This window comes from Carassius carassius, chromosome 19, assembly GCF_963082965.1.
Source record: "Carassius carassius chromosome 19, fCarCar2.1, whole genome shotgun sequence".
In the NCBI taxonomy this organism is placed as follows: Eukaryota; Metazoa; Chordata; class Actinopteri; order Cypriniformes; family Cyprinidae; genus Carassius; species Carassius carassius.
The window spans coordinates 7,466,012-7,487,206 of NC_081773.1; the positions used below are offsets into that span (position 1 = coordinate 7,466,012).

The 21,195-nt window shown below is 39.0% G+C and overlaps 1 protein-coding gene across 1 annotated transcript in view; it reads left to right on the forward strand.

The window, feature by feature from the left end:
• The window catches only part of LOC132095641 (collagen alpha-1(IV) chain-like), a 66,220-nt gene that overhangs the window by 9,529 nt on the left and 35,496 nt on the right, over positions 1-21,195 (forward strand). Inside the window, exons 2-3 of the mRNA XM_059500777.1 lie at positions 20,654-20,713; positions 21,013-21,102. Of these exons, the coding sequence (XP_059356760.1) occupies positions 20,654-20,713; positions 21,013-21,102 (150 nt within the window). The remainder of the gene's footprint in view (positions 1-20,653; positions 20,714-21,012; positions 21,103-21,195) is intronic.

Consider the following 21,195-nt stretch of genomic DNA (forward strand, 5'->3'; position numbering starts at 1 on the left):
AAAATCACTGACAAAGCACAGTGCCTGGTACTCCAGCATGATTCATGTAAGAAAAAGCAACAGATAAACATGGATTGTACAACATGATAAACACAAGGACAGATAAACAGAAGTAATTTCTTCTTCTGAGTCGGTCTATACTTTGCCTGTTGGGTCTGGTCTTGATTGTAATAATTGCTGGCTCCACCCATTGTTTTTCAGCATAGAGAGTTTGTTTACAGTGTTGATGGTTTAACACATGTGACTTGAACACATGATCCACATGATGAGTTTGTAATACCATCATTTTCTCAAAAACATTGGATTTGAACTAGATTCTTACAAAATGTAAGTGCTTGACCATACCAAAAAACTCATAAGGTGTTTCTACTGTAGGTCATGTCTAGTTGGCTTCTTACTGGCCAGGTCAAAAGAGTCCATTTCGAGTACATCCCAGGCTTATTAGAAAAATGTGCCTGTGGCAACATTATCCAAAATGTATCCAAAGAAGGTGCTGTTAGAAATGCATTCAGTTTATAACTGAAACGGATGAACATGAATCATGCAATATTTTATTAAAGTTTGATATTAAGTCAAATCAGCCATATTCTGGAATGTTTTGTGGGGGCTGAAACTAAAATAAGAGTTGACCCTTCCCTGTGAACTATTTCTTTTTATGCATCTGATAAAAATCCTCTTTTTTTAAAGCTGAAACAACATTGTCTTATCACCCACTGTTCCATGTAGCTTTAGCTTTATTTGTCATTTTCTTTTAAATGCACCTTTTAATCTGCTGGAAATAAACTTCTGGTGACTTTTGACACCCACTCTGTTTTGCGCTTTTGAGGATGTAGTGGAAGCAACCTCTAAACTCAGAAGCTGGAATTTTGAACCAGTTGGAAACGTACCAGACTGAGACGAGACACAGATGTTATTTTAATTATCAAACCTGAAGCCCGTCTGACATCCAGCCCTAAATATAGAGCAGAACAACTGCTTCTCTTCCAAAAACATAATGACCTGATGTTCCATCCCAGTCCTTCCTGATCTGTTCAGGACATCAAGTATAGAGATTTCCTGCCTCTAAAACAATGTAGGTTTATTGTTAGCATATACATGATCTGAGGGAAAGTCATGGCATTTGACTAAGGAAGTCAAGACATTCTTAACTTCAGTTCTCTGTTGTGCCCTACCTGTGGAAAAAGAGAATAGGATATTTTTGGTGATTCCCATTCCTGAGTTAACAAGGTCAAGATATTTCTCTTCAAAAAGTGAGTTACTGTAGTACATGAAGAGTGTGGCATGTGCATTTGTCATGTTTGTGAATGTAGGCATGGCAATCTTTTACTGAACACAGCTATTGAACTTTATAAAAGTACAGGCTACTCCAGTGAATTAAGAAGCATTTATTCTTAATATGTATTTTTATGCATTACCTTACATTATGAATTTAAACACAATTAAATATTTTAAATTATTGACAGCTCTTCTCCAATCCCGTACTTTAGATGGCTGCTTTATTCAGTGAAGAAAACAGCCAGATGCCCTGCAAAATCTTCTCACCCCTGTTTAGGAACATATTTCTATTTAGAGCAGCTCTACAAGGTTTATTACAGCCAGATTAAACACAGAGGCCTGCCTCTGAATGCACGTCTTTTCTTAGCTTTGTTCTCCCTGTCCATACCTTTCTCTCTTCTCACTCTTCAGGCATTTACTCCCGTTTTTAGAGTCTGACCTGTGTTCTTGCTCCAGTGGGATCTCGCTGTGAATTTTCTCAGAATCTTGCACTTTCCCACAGGAACAAGGAAAATATTTAGTACAGTAAATGAGACCACATTTACTACCGTCTCTTTGAATCGTAGCAAAATATGGAGCACCTCCAAACATCCATATGCCTTCGATTATTGCATGAGCAGGAATTATCGTTATCATATGCATGTAGTTTCATTATAAAATGAGGTCATGTCTAATTTATCTCATTGATGTTTATGACAAACAAAGTATCAGTTAATAGAAGGGGGTTTTGAGTAGTATTCATACTTGGAGCAAGGGCATGTTGAGCTGTTTTGAAGTTTTCTCCCACTGTTTGGAACAATTTCTGTTCAGTGGGCTGTAACAACAGAATATCATAGGCATGACTCCAAATTTGAGCCTACTAAAGCTCTCTCATAAACACTTAAATAAAGCAGTATCTTCAAAGATCTCACATATCCATGCAAAACATGAGATGTTTGACAAGAGATGCAACATTATGATTCTTGTGGGTTACAGAGGGATCTGATAATGATCCTATCAGTAGTTCACAAACTTGTATGTATTCTTTGATCAAGTCAGAACATCCACCAGGTAGACACAAAAAGAGTATCATTATTTAATGAAAATAGATGGTTAATATAATATGGAACTTGGATTTATGTTTTTTTTTTTTGTTGGTACATCTCCTTTTTATCAGTCTCTATTTTGCACGCAAACAGACTTCAAGGCATTTTTATTCACATCTTGCATGGCTAATAATGTGGGCTATGCATGAGTTTTAATCAGTGTGCAGAAGTGTGCAGAAGTCTTAAATGCTAAATCACTGGCAAATTCAACCGGCTCATTGTGCCTCATGTGGTTTCAGTTAAAGCTTGACACTTCAAACAAGCAGAATCTGATTGTCTGCGTTTGCGTGCATGAGCATGTAGCTGTATTTGAGACAGACTGCTATTACTCATTGTTTGATAGCTTGTAGACAGAAGAAAATAACAATAACCATCCTCTTAAGGCAGGGAAACCCCTCCATGGCTGGAGCAATAGTGTGGGAGTTCCTTCCTTTCTGTGGAAACTGGCTGGCCTCCTACACACATCGCTGGCCACACAGCAGATGAGACTGAGGAGGCAGTAAGAGGGAGTTGTGGTTCACTGAACGGTTCCACAAAGATTACAAAAATAAATAAAATTCAGCACAGGCTTATTGGAAACAAATGCATCTACGTACACTTTTGCATAACATACCTATAAAAATGAACACTAGAGGCTTAAAACAAGAACAACTTTTATTTCTGTTTCACACAACAGATTATCAGTTAATAGAGACTTAATATTATTATGAATCTTTTCGTGCCACTGACTGGAGATATAATAAATAACATGTTGCCAGATTCATGTTTATCTGTTTCAGCTGAACAGTATGTGCAAGAAGCAACAAAATATAATTTTGTAGAAATTACACATATTTTACCTAAAGCAACTTACTGTGCCATAAAGGTACTGGTTTTATTTATATATTTATTTATTTTTTTGGGTCCGTGGGAATCAAATCCATTACCTTGACATTACTAGCACCATGCTATGCCAGTTGAACATTATTTCTTACTGACATAATGAAGACGTAATTCTCTAATAAGCATAAAAATACACAAACACATTTACAGTATCATAAAATAGCTATTTTAAATTAATGTAATTATATTTGTGGTAATATTTTGGTATATAATGAGTATTGTTTTGTTTTTAATTAATTAATAATATAAAAATTTAACAGAAAATGAAAAATACACTTAAAATACTCTTAATAATAAAATACACGAAACAAGATTTTGTAGAGAGCTGAAGTCTTACAAACACATAAATCCTGCAATGCTGAAGGAAGTCAACATCAGAGCTGTAAAGGATATGGTCAGTGTACTGACAGGTTAACCTGTAGATGTTGGATAAATAGATCCCAGGCTGGACGTTGCCCTTCAGAGGTCAGGCGACAGCTCAAAATCTGACTAAGCTGGAACAGGATATTGTGAGGCTGAAACGTCTCGGTTACGTATGGTAACCCTCGTTACCTGAAGGAGGGAACGGAGACGCCACGTCGGTGACCGACGAATATGGGATATCGCTTCGATAGACCAACCTACTTTGAGTGTAAACTAAACGAGCCAATGCACATTGGCATGCAATTATTGCATCCAGCTGCCGCTGATCACTGCGTGAGTATAATAGAGAGCAGCAGGTGCAATGCATACCAGTTTTTCGCTGAGGAGCCGAGCCGGGGACCCGGCAGCTCAGCGGCGGTACAGCAACCATGGCGACGGGACGTGGCGTCTCCGTTCCCTCCTTCAGGGAATGAGGGTTACCATACGTAACCGAGACGTTCCCTTTCAGTCGGTCACTCTCGACGCCACGTCACAAAATTGTCAAAGCACTACCTCACTGGGTGAGATTTGATAACACTGGGAAAACGTACCCGGTCCGCTTGGAGCCGGGACGCTGCGGAAGCCCCATCCTTCCTGAAGGAGGTCTCGGAGGCAAATACACATATAGCATCCGTTTAGGAGTATACGGAGAAATTTGAGGTGATTAGAACCCTCTTGGGAAGGCAGAAGTCTGCCGGGGAAACACGGGCTCTAAGGCTATACCGTGGACTATACACATATGAGTACCGCTTAGGTCTCAATATGGAACCCACCCTTCCATGGTTCTCACAGATTCATCATGAAGGTCTGGCGCCGGACGTTCTGCTGCGTCCAGCTGCTTAGGGTGATGGAGGATCTCAACAGGGTCTACAATACGGACACTCTGGAGTGGTTAAAGCAAGCCGACACTAACCGGGGCCTCTCAGTGCCACTACCCGTTTGAGGTGAGAACACAGGAGGATACCGGCTCTACACGAAGGCTATAAAACCTAGCGAACGTGTTAGGGGTCGCCCAGCCCGCAGCTCTACAAATATCTGTCAGCGAGGCGCCACGAGCCAGCGCCCAGGAGGATGCAACACTTCTAGTTGAGTGAGCTCGCAACCTGAATGGGCAGGGCACACCCTGAGCCTGCTTAGAGACGGCACTCCCCTTCTGCCGGCCTCCGTAACAGACAAAGAGCTGGTCTGAGGTCCTGAAGCTTTGTGTCCGGTCTACGTAGCACCTTAATGCTCGGACGGGACAAAGCAAAGCCAGGGCTGGGTCTGCCTCCTCCAGGGGCCGCGCATGCAGGTTCACCACTTGGTCTTTGAAGGGTGTAGTGGGAACCTTGGGCACGTAGCCAGGCCGGGGCCTCAGGATTACCTGGGAGTCAGCCGGCCCGAACTGTAGGCACGAATCGTCGACCGAAAATGCATGCAGGTCCCCTACCCTCTTGATGGAGGCCAGTGCAAGCAGGAGCAGAGTTTTCAATGAGAGAAACTTTAGCTCAACTGTATGCAAAGGCTCGAATGGGCCCTGCTGTAGTGATTTAAGCACTAGAGACAGGTCCCAAGAGGGTATACAGGGAGGGCGGGAAGGATTTAACCTCCTGGCCCCTCTAAGGAACCTGACGATGAGGTCATGCTTACCCAGAGACTTCCCATTCACGGGGTTATGGTACGCAGCAATAGCGGCAACCTGGACTTTGAGGGTGGAGGGAGACAGCCTTCGCTCCAACCCTTGCTGCAGAAAGGATAGCACGACCGCAATCGGGCATCTTCGGGGGTCTTCTCGGTGAGAAGAACACCACTCAACGAACAGGTTCCACTTCAAGGCGTAAGCGTGTCTCGTAGACGGTGCTCTCGCCGAAGTGATGGTGTTCACTACCTCTTGGGGTAGGTCACCTAGAACCTCCGCGTACCGTCCAGGGACCAGACATGGAGTTTCCAGAGGTCTGGACGCGGGTGCCAGATGGTGCCCCGTCTCTGAGTCAGTAAATCCCTCCTCAGAGGAATTGGCCAAGGAGGGGCTGTCGCAAGGAGCACTAGTTCGGGGAACCAGGTCCGAGTAGGCCAGTATGGCGCTACTAGCAAGACTTGCTCCTCGTCCTCCCGGACTTTGCACAGTGTCTGTGCGAGAAGGCTCACTGGGGGAAACGCATACTTGCGTAGGACCCGCGGCCAGCTGTGTGCCAGTGCGTCCGTGCCGAGAGTTCCTTCGGTCAGGGAGTAGAACAACTGGCAGTGAGAGGTCTCTGGAGAAGCAAACAGGTCGACCTGAGCGACTCCGAACCGTCTCCAAATCAGCTGGACCGTCAGGGGATGGAGTCGCCATTCTCCCAGGAGCATTGCTCGAGACAGCTCGTCGGCTGTACGATTGAGCAGGCCTGGAATGTGAATGGCACGAAGTGACCTCAGAACCTTCTGACTCCAAAGGAGGAGGTGGCGAGCGAGTTGCGACATGCGACGGGAGCGCAGACCACCTTGTCGGTTGATGTACGCAACGGTCGCAGTGTTGTCCGTTCGGACAAGCACATGCTTGCCTCGTAAGAGACCTTTGAGACGGTTCAAGGCAAGTTGTACTGCTAGCAACTCTAGGCAATTGATGTGCCAATGCAGCTGCGGGCCCGTCCAAACCCCTGAGACTGCATGCCCATTGTACGTGGCCCCCCAGCCGGTGGTGGAGGCATCCGTGTAAACCACAGCATGCCTGGAGATCTGCTCTAGGGGCACCCCCACCCGGAGAAATGCAAGATCTGACCACGGACTGAGGGTTTGGCGACAGGCCGGTGTAACTTGGACCCTGTGAGTGCCACGCTTCCACGCCCACCTCGGGACTCGGCCATAAAGCCAGTGCTGGAGCGGTCTCATATGTAACAGGCCGAGCGGTGTAAGTGCCGCCGCGGCCGCCATATACCCCAGGAGCCTCTGAAAAAGTTTCAGTTTTCTGGCAGTAAAAGGTGCCGAGAAATGGTCTCTCAAAGACACACTTTTATTGGTTTCTTTTGGACATGGCTGCAGCTGTTGACAGCCTTTGCATGCGTGTCACTTTTTAGAGCACTGGATTGTGTCCTAATAGAGTCATGACAAGCTCCATTGAGTGTCCTCTTTTTTGCAAAGCTGATGAATGTGGCTTTGTCCCCATTTAGAATTAAGAGCTCTCAGATTTTCTCTTTTCTGATGGCTAAATCACAATTTGCATACATAATAAAGAGTGTTGATATTGCAAACTGAATTAAAATTAATTCATATTATTTGGATTAATTGAAATAAAGCTAAAAAAATTATCAAAATATTTAATGAAAAACTTTGCCTGTTGCCTAAAGTAAAAATGTACCACTAAAAAGAAACTACTAAAAATTAAAGCACAATTTAAATTTAAATTTCAAATATTAATAAATACTATAATAGTATAAATAATTCTAAAATAACTCTACCCTAAATTAATATGGAGTTATGCACTGCTGGATGTGACGTGCAGGTTTAATCTGTAATCTTCAGAGTAATGGTTTGCTTCACTCAAGATGACCTTTAAAAAGAGTCCTGACAGAAACGTAATGTCACATCTAACCCTTTGATCTGACCAGAGTCATGTGAAAACAGAAAGTAGTGAAGAAAGGTGAGCTGATATAATTATCATTCTTGTCAGCCTTGGCCTCAAGCAATTAAAGTGTGTTTTTAATTCCACTTAGCACTGAGGAGCATGAGTGAGCCAAATGCTCAATACTGCAGAACATCTGGAGTGTGTTAAAAAGTCAATGTTTTTGTCGTTGCCATGAATTCCTGCTGTTTTCATTACGACATATACGGTACATGCTTATGTGCAGCATAGGCATGTAACCAAAAAACACAGACTGCAGTGGCATATGGTAATTCTGTGGGGCCCCTATGAGACGGGACCCGCCCACGAGTAGTGATATCATGAATGAGCATCTTCAGTCTTCTTTCAGAATTTTTGCCATTTGAACAGTTTAAATATCGCTGTTGCTATTCAGTGCATATCAAATATTCTTTTATCTATTCAGTTCATCTTAATGTTATTTTCAAAATTTACTAATACATTTTTAAAGGCAGGGTGGGTGATTTGGTTCAAAAACATATTTTGATATGCTGGTTCAGAGTCTCTTCACATTATGATACCACTCACAAAGTTAAGTGGTCTATATGTATTTATGTCATCTGTGAAAGGCGTAGGACCATAAAATGTTTTTTCACTCATATCCCCTGGTCCGAGGATTATGATAGGCTGTCCTACCTGCCTGTTAACATATGTATTTGCATATCTCCACGCACCCTTTTCACACGGATATCGTCAAGCATCAGTGGATTACATTATGCTATTACAGACAGAGCCAGAATGGAAGGTATTATCATTGTAATTTTAAGTGCTTTGTACTGCAATGTTTTGTCATGTTTTTAAATGAAACATTAGGTAATCTGACAGTGTTGCATTCAACCTTCCACCAACGGCATCTCTTAATGTGTTTTGGAGGAGGTGTGGCTTTGGAGAGTGATTTGCATGGAGGGTGGGGACTTATGCTTTCAAAGCTAGCTTGCTATTACTATAGCCTCTCTGAAATCACCTACCCTACCTTTAAAATCAAAAGTTATATCTGATTAGTTGCACAGTGAATTAACATGAACAAACAATAGACAAATGTATTTTTATTTATAATTCAACATTATTATATAAATATATATTATATATTATTATATATATATATTATATTATTATATAAAGTAACATTATTGAATCTGTGGTTGTAGTGTATCACATTTGCAGTGACCACATCAGACCACTATCATATGCAAATATATATGTTATCATGGACACTTCTAAATAATTATATATTACAAATTATTCAGAATTTTGAATGCATTTTAAGAATAGTTTTCCCATCAACTGGTAAAAAAGACCAACACCCCTGTATGCTGCTTAAAAGACTCGTGTGCGCTCTGATGTAAAGAAGCATGCGAGAGAAGCGAGAGAGACGAGCTGAATGAAAGCACATTGACTCTGACAGCAGATGGCGCTAAACTTTTTGTGTTAGCTTAGGTGACTCTGTATCCTCCTCTGCTCTTCTCTTGCGTGGGGTCCCACAGGGCTCAGTCCTCGGCCCTCTACTTTTCTCTCTGTATTTGCTTCCACTTGGTTCCATACTTAGAAAGTATGGCATTTCATTCCACTGTTATGCAGATGACAGTCAGATTTATGTACCTCTTAAAAAGAAAAATTATAACTCTGTTGGACAACTACTCAATTGTCTCGACGACATAAAGGCCAGGATGGCTCTAAACTTTTTACATTTAAATGATAAAAAAACAGAAGTGATGGTTTTTGGAGGCACCACTGGGACCCCACCTGTAGATCTTGGCTCCTTAGCACCCTATATTAAACCTACTATCACAAACCTAGGAGTTAAAGTGGACCCTGAGCTTAAATTTGACAGTCAGACCAAAGCTGTTGTCAAATCAATTCTTTCATTTAAGGCAGCTGGCCAAAATAAAGCCAATTCTGTCAAGACAACATTTTGAAACTGTTATCCACGCCTTTGTAACTACACGGCTGGACTACTGTAATTCACTATATGCGGGGGTTAGTGGGTCCTCCATCACCCGTCTCCAGATGATACAAAATGCAGCAGCACCTCTTTTAACGGGCACACTTAAACATGAGCACATTTCCCCTATTTTAGCTTCATTACACTGGCTGCCTATTCAATTTAGGATCCATTTTAAAATTCTGTTATTTGCTTTTAAATCACTAAATGGTCTTGCTCCGCCATACCTCTCTGAGCTTCTACACTCTTATAAACCCGTCCGCTCTCTCAGATCAGATGATCAGCTGCTCCTGACTGTGCCTAAAACTAAGCGTAAGCTCAGAGGGGACCGTGCCTTTGCTGTGTCTGCCCCTAAACTATGGAATGATCTGCCTTTACATGTTAAGCAGGCCTCTTCTTTATCTGTTTTTAAAACCCTTCTTAAAACCCATCTTTTCTCTTTGGCTTTTGACACCTAGTAAGAAGTCGACTTTATTTACTTGATTCAATTTGTTACTTTGAATGCTTTTATTGTGTGGTTATAAATGGTACTTATGTTTATTTTATCTATTTTATTTTTATTTATTTATTTATTTTTCTGTACAGCACTTTGGTCAACTTTGGTTTTTGTAAAGTGCTTAACAAATAAAGTTGGTACGGTATGGTATGGTATGGTAAACTGCAGAAAATGCAGCCGTTACCCTGGAAACCCCATAAATAAAGTAAATAAAGTCTTTCCAAAAAAAAAAAAAAAAAATCTTTTAAACAACGATGTAGGATGATTTTGAAGTTGGAAAAGAAAAGTGTTGGGAGTTTTAAGACATACCCTGTCTTGAAGTGTTGTACACAGAGTATGCATGCACATTGCAGAGCTAGACAAGACGAGCAAAAAGTGTATAATTTTTATTAATTTATTTTTCTAGAAAATGACTGATTGTTTCATTATATAAGTTGTGAATGAAAAATTATTTGCGACTGAAGAAAGGGAGACATGAAAATCTTGGATGACATGGGGTTGAGTAAGTTATCAGGATATTTTTATTCTGAAAGTGGACAATTTATTTTTTAAAAACTTGCCGTCATGTACTCTGAATCCCACTGTAGCATGCAAAATACCTTTAAAATACTGACCTGAACTGCATGCAGTAGACCAATCATGACAGACTGGGTCATCAGGCCAATCACCGCAGTTTAGCGTCACGCAAAGGAGGAGTTTGGAAAAATGAATCGTTAAACGAATCGTTTTGGAGTCATTGAGCAAAAAATGAAAAAATAAAGGCATATTTAAAGACAATTAAAGTGTTTTTTGACCTTGCATGCATGTCAACCTGTTGTTGGGGACTCTCAAAATGAAAATATGAACCTTTCATTACACATACTGGGGCACTTTAACATAAACTTCCAATGAAAAATTCTTCTGAACAATCATTAATCTTAGGTATTCCAATATATAACATGTTGTTAAAATCAAAAGTTCCAACTCATTTAATGAGCTAAGATGAACTAAGAGTTCATTGTATTTTTCATGTATTTTTTTTTTCAAAAAAATGTAAATGTGACGGTACCAGGTTTCTTTAAGTACCGGTAGTACCGAGGTCCCGTTCAAACCCGGTTCAGCGCTACGGAATCTCAAAATCCAGTCATGAAAATGAAACTTACATTTTAAAATGGACAGTCATGGAATTTGTCAAAGTTAGCATGAATTAATCAAATCAAATCTCCATATGGACCAGTATCTGTAAATGTTAAGCCGCAAAAGTTGTTTGAAATATGAATCCGTGTTCTGCGCGTCTCTGTGTGAATGAATGAATGGCAGAGACGTGCGGGTTTGTTTACTACATAGACCGAAGCGCATGACGCTTGCATTAATTTCAGCATCTGAGCTTCAGAATTCTCTCTCCATCAAGCGATCTGAACTTTTCAGTTCATCTCAATGGACGCACAGCACACCTGTATTTGATGCTCTGTAAACTCTTTGTGAAGGCGCACGACTCACCGTCGCTTTACTGATAGCGCTGTTTCTCACACATGCAAAGAGAGAGAGAGAGCGAGAGTCTAACCACGCTGAATCAACACACTATATGTAAACTATTCTTTGTTGTCTTCTCCTGTCAAAATAATGGAGTTCATTTAGAATTATTCATATTCATTTTCGAACAAGCAGAAGACATACCGGTTTCTCCGGTAGTGGGCGGAGCTAATGCGCAAATGGCAATTTCATTGGCTGGCGCTGATCTAGTACCGTCCCCGTTTTGATTTCAGCAAATCATTTTGACCATACGCAGACAACGTGATTAATATTCATGAACCCAGCAGCTCATCAATTCATAGTGCACTGTATATACATTAGTATGATAGTAGAATTAGTAGTAGTATTATCTTTTAATAATAATTATTATGATCTATTACTATTTTTTTACAGAAACCCTCAATGACCAAAAATATCTTAAGCATCAACACCAGTCTTAAGTTCAGTTAAAATGACAAATATGCATTCATTAGGCCTAAAAGTTAATTTTTACATAAAGGCATTGTGCTAGAAATATTACTATTTAGTAAAATGTATGTGATACTGCTAATACTGTTGAAAAAAATTATAAAACTTTATTTTTTAAATAAATAAATCACAATATTTCTTCCATGTTTTAATTTTAATAGCAAATCCCCTTTATTTACCAAAAATAAAATGTGTTTAAATTTCATAAATTAAAAGACAAATTAAATTTGGGTGAAACTTGTTTACTGTTTTTCATAATTATATAACTTGTATAAAAACTTTAAACTCAATTGTAAATAAGTATAAAGAATGGCATTGGTTTTATTTTTAGTGCTAAAAAGGAATTTTTTTTTTAATTAGCATATTTTTGTGTTTTGCTTTGGTACCGAAATTGGTACCGAGAACCGTGGATTTTCACTGGTATCGGTACCGAATACTGAAATTTTGGTACTGTGACAATTGGTATACTGTATTATGACCACTTTTAATTTTAACTAAATTTCAATATCGTGATAACATGATAAAAGTATTAGTAATTAATCGCAACATGAAAATTTGATACCAGCATATACCTAATCTGTTAAGTCTGATCATGGCTGACAACTGTATTCTGTTATTGTGGTAATTCATTGTGATTTTGTTTAAATTATGAAGATGATACAGTAGTATGATTAATGCAACGTTCCAGTATAAACCATGTACACAAACACACAATGGAGCATTGTCATTGTTAAATAATGAGGTCATTTCCAGTCTCCTTAGGGAGATTCCAGGCATGTGTTGGACAATGCGTGTGGACTCTCTGATGAAGGAATGCTTAGCCTATGGCCTCAGACGCTTTCAGTGGTGTGTCAATGTGTACGTGTAATAACAATAGGACACTGAATAGCTGTGTGAGTGATTAATGTTGGCGCTGTAATGCTGGGAGAGGATCACAGTGCAGATGTGCACAGATGTTAGTAAGCAGCATTAAAACAATGCCATAAATAAGGCATAGTGATTTCATCCAAAAATGGGATGATCCCAATGCTGTATCACCAGATTTCCTTCTATTCTCCTTTGCTGGAGAGACCTTTTCCTCACTGGCTGTAGTCTTGGCTGCGGTAGTAGATCCAGATTAGAGTCTTTTGTCAAGTGCTGAGACAAATATGCTCTTGTGATGAATCAGGATTGGCCAGGAAAGTAATGTTTCCTGTTAATATAGGATGTTAGGGTCCTGTATTGAGCAAAGTGGAAGTAGTGGTAGGAACCTTCCTCTGGGCATTTATAATGCAAGCTGCTTCAGCTCCATATTGTTCTTTATCATACCATATGAGCCATAATAGACTTATGTATCAAATAGTATACTATACATGTATGTATGTATAATTATTATTGATATTATTTCTAATTGTTGTGGTAGTATAAAATCCCATTAATTTTCTCTATAGGGGAATTGGCTTTGAATGATAACTTATAAACCTTTGTAGAAAGACTTACTGTGAGATACAAACTTGTTAATAAGTGGTAGATATATATTTTTTAGCCTGCATTGTTTAAGCTTAAATTCTTTTTTAATCATGTTTAGCAGTTGAGCCAACCAGAGAACAAAAACAAGCAAATTGAATGATGTCGAACTCGCCAATATTTATGGCCATTTGCATATCTTGAAATATGTAGAATATGTTAATTCTGTATACATAATGAACATCATTAAATCAATCATTTTATTTCCATCTTATATTGAATGGAATATGAACTGCATTGGATGAAAGCATCTACCAAATTCCTGTAAATGTAACATGTCTCACTTAGCCTTTCTGAAATATTTCAAAAACAGGAAAGTAAACTATACTCATCAAGGCAGTTAGTTTTTTTTTTTTTTTTTTTACATAAACTATACATGTACTTAATATTATAATAGTAATAATAAATAATGCATAAATACAATGCAAGTTAACCTAAGCCACAACCTAATCATAACCCTAACTGTATAGTAAGTACATGTAGTTAATTAATATTACTCAGTACTTAAATGTGTAATTACACTGTAACAAGGACACCTTAAAATAAAGTGTAACCCTTTAAAGCAATTTGTGTCAATATGAAGTTACGTGAAACTCAAATGTGAACTGGAACAAACACATATGAACTAAAAAAGACTGACACACAAACCACCCATGATTTTTTCTTCTTTAATACAAAAGAAATGAAACATCATTCCAGTCTAATTCACTTCTCATAACAGAAATGCTTGATGGTCAGCTCTGTTCTGCTTCTCCATATTAGGAGCATGGCCTAGTTTCTCACCCTCTAAACTCTGACTGTTACTTTTATGGGCAGTTTGAGTGTCTTACAGCCTCAGTTGCAACCTTAAACCTTATTTGTTGCACTTAGATTTGACTTGCTAATGACATCTTGAGCAGAGCGGTGTTTAATAATCTTAATGAGCTCCATATGGCAACTGTAATCAGAGGTCTGTTGACAGGAATGTCATGCTGTAAGCCTGATTTTGTTGCACTGTTATGGTGTGTTTGAGATAAAGACCGGACATTCTTAAATCCTTCTGAAAATGTCAGTTTATTGAACATATGAAGTTTAACAGGTTTATCGCAGTATTTCTGTCAGTGCGTTTCTATCTGTAAAGGAAGGAAGCACCAATAAGCTTTACAGATATGAGCAGCAAAAGGGACTGAATGTTACATTTGGCAGGGCACCAACAGGAAAGCTTTTGTTTCAGAAAACAAAAACAACAACAATACTCTGATTCTCTTAAGATAAACGACCTACCCGATAGCTCACCAAAGTAATCAGGCAATCTTCGAGAAAGTGCCCTTACATGTTTAAACTAAAAAAAAAAAAATTATCTGTGTCTGTGACTGTCAGACTAATGCTCTCTCATGCTTTGGCACTGTCTGCTTGTGCATTTCAGTTTAACATTGGTGTAAAACATGGGAACATGGTGAAAGCTCCCTCCTCAAAGAGAGCCTTCCGGGAGCGAAGTGTACACTGACAATGCAGGCAGTTAGCTCCCTAGAGAGCAGACTCTGCTTGCTTTGCTCACAAGCAGACAACGCACAGACTATATGTATCCCCATCTGTAATGTAGCATGGGCACAGAGGAACACACAACCTGAAACGCTGTCTGCTCTCTTCCAAATGTTATTTGTTGTCGTATGACTTTTGCATGTTTAAGTGAGTGACAGACAACACTAAATAAGACTCACAAACGGATAGGGACTGACACACAGAATGACAGAAAGCTGCCGCTGTATCCACCGCACAAGCTTTTAAGCTTCCTGGTCACTACTTCACCCAGCCCGTGATGACTTGCCCATCCATTGGACTGATTACACACGTGATTCTGAGCATGGTCACACTGAAGGCATTCCCACAGCGTTTCGATGTAGCTCGAGTTCCTGAAGGGGAACTTAACTGAATTAAATAATAAAGATTTCCAAGGCCCCCTACTGTGCCCCGGCCACTGGTTTTAGGAGAGCAAGCTGATCCCAGATATATCTTTAATGCATCATGCTGTTGTGGCCTGTAGCTTTAAGGCAGTATGCAGTTATTTTGAAGAAATATTTGTGTTTTAAGTGTTCCCCAAGGCTAGATTCATGTGATGCTTCTGCCTAGGCACAAGATCTTTTGATAAATCATAAAATAATGTTAACTTGTTATAACTGTGTGATCCCAATTAGTGCCTTAGTAAATAGCATTTGCTGTCCTTTCAGGTTATATCTGAGATTCATGTGTCAAGTCGCCAGATGTGATTAACAAGAAATGTTCTCTCTGTTACACAATGTATATGACGTGAATTATTTTATACACTAACTGTTAGTTTTACTAGACAGCTGGAATCAGTCTTCCTTCTTTCCACTGCTGTATCCTGTCAAAGAGAAAGGCCAGTCTGACATACTGATGACACAGGGTGTTTCTCTCTCTCATTCTTACATACATTATACATTACATCTGTCTTCCACACTGTTTAAGCAAAAGAAAGTCTGTACTGGCTTCTCAGTGTTGAAATACATATGGAGGGAAGCCAAACCGAAAGAATCCACCCAAACTGTTTGTACCTCAGGGATTTAGGGGCTTCATTTCACAATCTTTTTTGACTATTTGCAGTTTTTAATTAAAAACGTGCTGTACTTCCCACTCCTCTTTCACCTTGATCTTTTTTAAGATCTAATGATTTTAAAATAACTCTCAGAATATGTCTTTAGACTCTAAAGAGCACGTACACATGCTGTTTTTATTTTTAGTTTAGTTTAAAATATATGAAACATCATTTACTCATCTGTTCCACCCATTCTGGCTGATTTGCGGAATGGTTAAGAACATAAACAGGGATTTTGTCTTGCATTCCAGTAAAAATTTCAACTCTTGTGCTGTGCTGAAAACTCTTTACCTAATTTGGTGTTCTCTCATTATGCCATCACCAAAAACCTTTTTTTTAAATGTTATTTTATGATTATATTTTATTATTATTTTATTTTATTAATATATTTTATATATATTTTCTTTCAGTTAGCACAGGTATTGTATTTCTTTTTGGTAGTAGTAGTCATCATTTATCTGAAAGAAAGCTCCTCAATAATATTGGCAGTATTCTTAACATTGATGTGCATAAGCTGCTGCAACCAGTCAGTTCCAAAAGAAAACAATACATAAATAACAGTAAATAAATAGAAACCTGTGCAAATTTAAAGTAAACATGCTGATAAAAAGATTGAAGACAACATGGTAATAATATAGCATATGGAGAGATTTATAAGCAATTTCTTGAAGCATTTTCTGAATGGGGACATCACAAGTGTAACAAGGTGGATGAAATTTTTTTTACAAAAAAATTATCACAATTTTATGGTGGGGGGTAGGGGAGGACTACCAAATAACTTAAGCTTCGAACAAGAAAAGAGTTCATATCTCATATCCCATGTCTTTTGTCTTGTCTCTTGAATCTTTAGATATTTGCACTGGAAAACAAAACAAAATGCTAAATAAGAAAATAATTTATTTTAGCAGCGCAGGTGGCTAGTGTCCCATTGATGGAGGAATTAGTCAATCATAATGCTATTTATATTTCGCTGTATCTGTATTTCCCCATTGCATCCCAAACATTCACACCACATTCATATATGTGAACAGAACAATCTCAAGGGAGGCAAGAGAAGAAAATCAAATGTTAGAAATGGAAACTGGCACACACAACAAAACAAGCAATTCAAACCAGTTTTTTTCAAATGATTAATCATTTGTTTCCATGCATTCGTGGAAAACAAGTCAGTCCAACGTCTCTTTATTATTCTCAAAGAGCCTAAAAATCATAGCTCATTTAGAAATAAATGTCTATACATGTTTATTATACAATCTGTCGAAGCCTGAAACCAATTATTGAAGTCGTTCCATCCAAAATATTAGCAAATCAATTCTAAAAGCCAAAGAAACTACATTAGGGTTTATGAAACAGCCTCCTTTCACACTGATGGTGTCAAATATCTCGCTTTTTGTACCAGAAACCAGCACAGAGGCAAAGGTGAGGACAAGTTGTGTCTTGGTGTTTTCGTGCCTGATTGATTTTTCTCACTTTCACGGGTTGTTTGTTCTGAGAGCAATGCAGAGACACCCTAGACAAAACCAGAAGAGGGACGGTTTATGTATCACAGCCCAAACACAAAATCTCACGATAATGCCTTTTAAAGCAATGACTCTATAAAAAGCATTACATTTTTAAAGAGTTTTATCAGCACTCTTGACTGTTTTTGCTATTATTCTGCTCATGTCATGTTTGGGTTTGTTGGGATGCAAGACTGACCCGGGAAGGAAAAACAAAATTCCCATTTTAAAGCAGTTCTCCTGCTCTGCTGATCCAGGCTGCAGATATACTGTGGTCTGAACTAGATGATAGCCATCACAGGATCTCTGAGTGCTAAAGCATACATTAAAAAGATAAAGCAATATATACACATGTACAGAGATCACACTGCTCATGCATGTCGGCAGGGGTGGGATCTGACCTCAGTCATGCGTTGGAGAAACTGGAATGTCTGATCCTCAACAGATCTGACTTTGGCCTTCAGAGATCTGCTGGTTGTAAACTCAAGTTTACATTCTTGAAACTAGTTGGACATACTGTTAAAAATCTGTTCTTTTTTGCTTGCCAAGGATACATTTACTTAATCAAAAACACAGTAAAAACAGTAATATGGTCAAAAAACTGCTTTCTGTTTGAATATATGATGTATTATACAATGTAATTTATTCCTGTGATGCAAACCTGAATTTTCAACATAATTACTCTAGTCTTCAATGTCACATGATCCTTCAGAAATCATTCTAATATTCTGATTTGCTGCACATATTTGCCTGAAATCTTTAATTAATAGAAATGGCAATATGTATCAAATGATACATTATTATTGTCACTTTTGATTAGTTTAATGCACCCATAAATGTATTCATTTTGTAAAAAAAACGACCACAAACTTTTGAATGGTGTTGTCAATTATTTTAAATATATTTAAATAAAATAAACAATTCGTTAAAAAAAACATATTTGTTTATATTTGGTAACAGACCATGTAAAAAGCGAGAAATTGGATTGGATACAGTCAAGATGGCACATACTTAAATGACCTACTTTTAGTGTTGATGGCAAAAACATAGCATTTGTGTCTCTCAAAAATTATTTAAAAAGTCCTGAAATGCCAAAGTGTTACTGGAAAGTGCCTACTTGTTTTACTTTTAGTGTTACTGAGTGACTGTTAAGAAGTAGGTCAGGACTATGTTAAAACAGGAGTGATAGTGTGTGTATATATGTGGGGGGGGGGGGGGGGGGGTTTCCTTACAAGACATCCAGTTCCGTTGCAGAAAGGTATACACTTTTGTCTGTGAATTGCTGGAAGAATGTCTCTCATTGGCACTGAGATCGCATTAGGGATGTCAGATCTAACGTCGTAGCCAGAGATCGGCTTGTTCACATACGGAAATGACACTCCAGGGATGGCGGGCTTTTGTAGCAATGGCCAGAGTGGGTCACCCCAGAGGCGATATTTGAGACTGAAAGCAGTGATTCTCATGGTCCTCTACACACACATGGTGATTTAGTTAGGCCTCTAGGAGGGCTCACGGGCGGGGGCAGCGCGGTCTCAGGCCGACCCCGGCAGCTGGTGCTAGTACTCGCCAGGCCTGCTTCTCCAGATGTGCAGACATTTGGCTGCCTGCCTCACACGTGAGCAAGAGAATGGCTGCAGTGATAGAGTGATGCGTGGATGGAAGAAAAGGGTTCCCAGGATCCAGTATCATGCTTAGACCAGCTGTCCATCCAGTGATATCTAGTAGGACTTTAGAGGCCTTTATCTGAGTCTTAACAGCAGAACAGGTCTGTTAAATTCTTGGCTTGATGCCCCTGTTTAAATTTACAGGCCCCTGTCTATGGTATCTGTCATCTTTCAGGATAGACCAAACAATCTTTATGCATGCCAACTACCTGTTTTATCTTCACGGTAACATACACATGAAATGTACATATGTACGCACCATATTGTGTGTGGTATGAAGATTTTCTGCATAAATCAGTTCTAATTGCTAAAATTCATGGGACCTCTCTCTTTTGGGATGAATGACTAGGGAACCATAGCTGTCTCGCCTCACCCAATAGTCCTGCTTGGAACACAAGTATGATCTATTACATTTGCGAAAATGTGAGGGATACATGCATATGAGTATACTGAACATACTATACAGTACATACTTGTAAAACAGTTGGCTTGACTTGACCTTCTTTTTCCATGTAACAAATGAAGCAGAAGAAATATCTGCTGTGATGTTACATTATTAACCATTCTTTTAACTTATATCTACACAACTAACTGTAAAATAACAGGACAATTGAACTGAATCTTTACATCTTTTATTACTTTTTTTTACACACACCCTCCAAACGACCTGATATACTAGAAAGAATCAGACATTCAAGTGCTTCCCATAGAGATAATCGTTTAGGACGAACCGATTTAGTAGAATGAATCAGACTTTCCAATGAAAAGAGAGAAGCGCTTAGAACAGAACAACTCACCAGAATGAACTGGACTTCCCAGCGCTACATTGGAAAGAAAGCTAATAAGGTTGTTTGTTTGTTTACGCCTGCTTGTTCAGAAGAGAAGCTGCTTGCACAAGTTTACAGTTTACAGTGGCTCTTGGTTGCGTCACTCACACCAGTAATCGTTGGAAAAAGTCGATTGTTCTGGAAAAGCTAAACAGTGTTTTGAAAGCAAATTAGGTAATTTTTATCTACTGAAAATGTAGGCAAGTTAGTAATGTTGGAATTGTCAGTTAGTTTTTTCCCAACACTACGCGTATGCAGGAATATATCATCCAGGCTACTATAATGGTTAACTGCGTTATTTGCACTGGTGTGCATGTTGCCCCTTTAAAATCCCCCCGAAAATATCAAGTGCAGTTTCATTAGGATCACCACAAAAAGAGCAACCTGGGTCTACATCTAACTGAAATCTTAATGAAATGTTTTTGCTGAGTGAAATCTATGTAGACTGGTTCTCTGTCTTTAAATAATGTATGTGGTATGTGGATTTTTAGGCAAAAATATCTTAAACATCTTTTTTAATAAAACCTTTTACTGTAAGAGAGGTAATCATGGTAAAAATGCGACAAAATTGCACGACGTAAGCAAAGAAACAGCAGTCACAAATTTAAGCACAACTTTCTTATTTACATTTTTTAGAGTATACATAATTTTTTTTTTTTTTTTTAAATTCAGATATGCAAACTGTTAATTTAATTTGTCATGTTAATTTCTTATCATTAGTATATTCCACCAGTTTTGTCTTATTGGTCTGATGTCACCCGTACATCACCCATAATGTGGTCCAAAGCTCTTGTCCTGTTTTTGAAAAACGTGTACTCTTGTGAACCTTTTTCTGATGCCAATATTATGTTTACCGCCTCCTAGTGGTTCAGTGCGGAACTTCACAGTTATTTTCTGCTTGCAGGGTGGATGCTCAGGGTCTTCATGTGGTGGATGTGACTGCAGTGGTGTTAAAGGGGCGAAGGTGAGTATTTTTGCTCTGATTGCTGTTGGGGGTTGGGTTTGGGTTGTGAAGGGGAATATTAGAATTGGGATCGAGTGGGTTTTTCCTAATGTCAGAGCACTAATCCTACCTAGAAGGAACTATTGCGCCATCTAGTGGTGTGGTTATGTTAACAGCATATGCTCTGTCCTATAAGATCATCAGTGAATTTCTATGGGGATGCATATGGAATTTACTATATGAAAAAATGCATCTTAATGAAGAAAATGTGTATAACACTAATTTATTTTCAGTCATCCTCTTTTGTTCATCCTTATTAGGGTGAGGTTGGGCTCCCTGGTTTGATGGGGCTTGTGGGATTTCCTGGATTACCAGGGCCTGAGGGCCCCTCAGGGCCAATGGGACCAAAGGTAAAGAACTATACTGATTTTGAAGTCATTTTAAAATACAATTGGCTATCCAAAATGTCCCATTTTGAGTGTGTGTGTGTGTGTGTGTCCTAC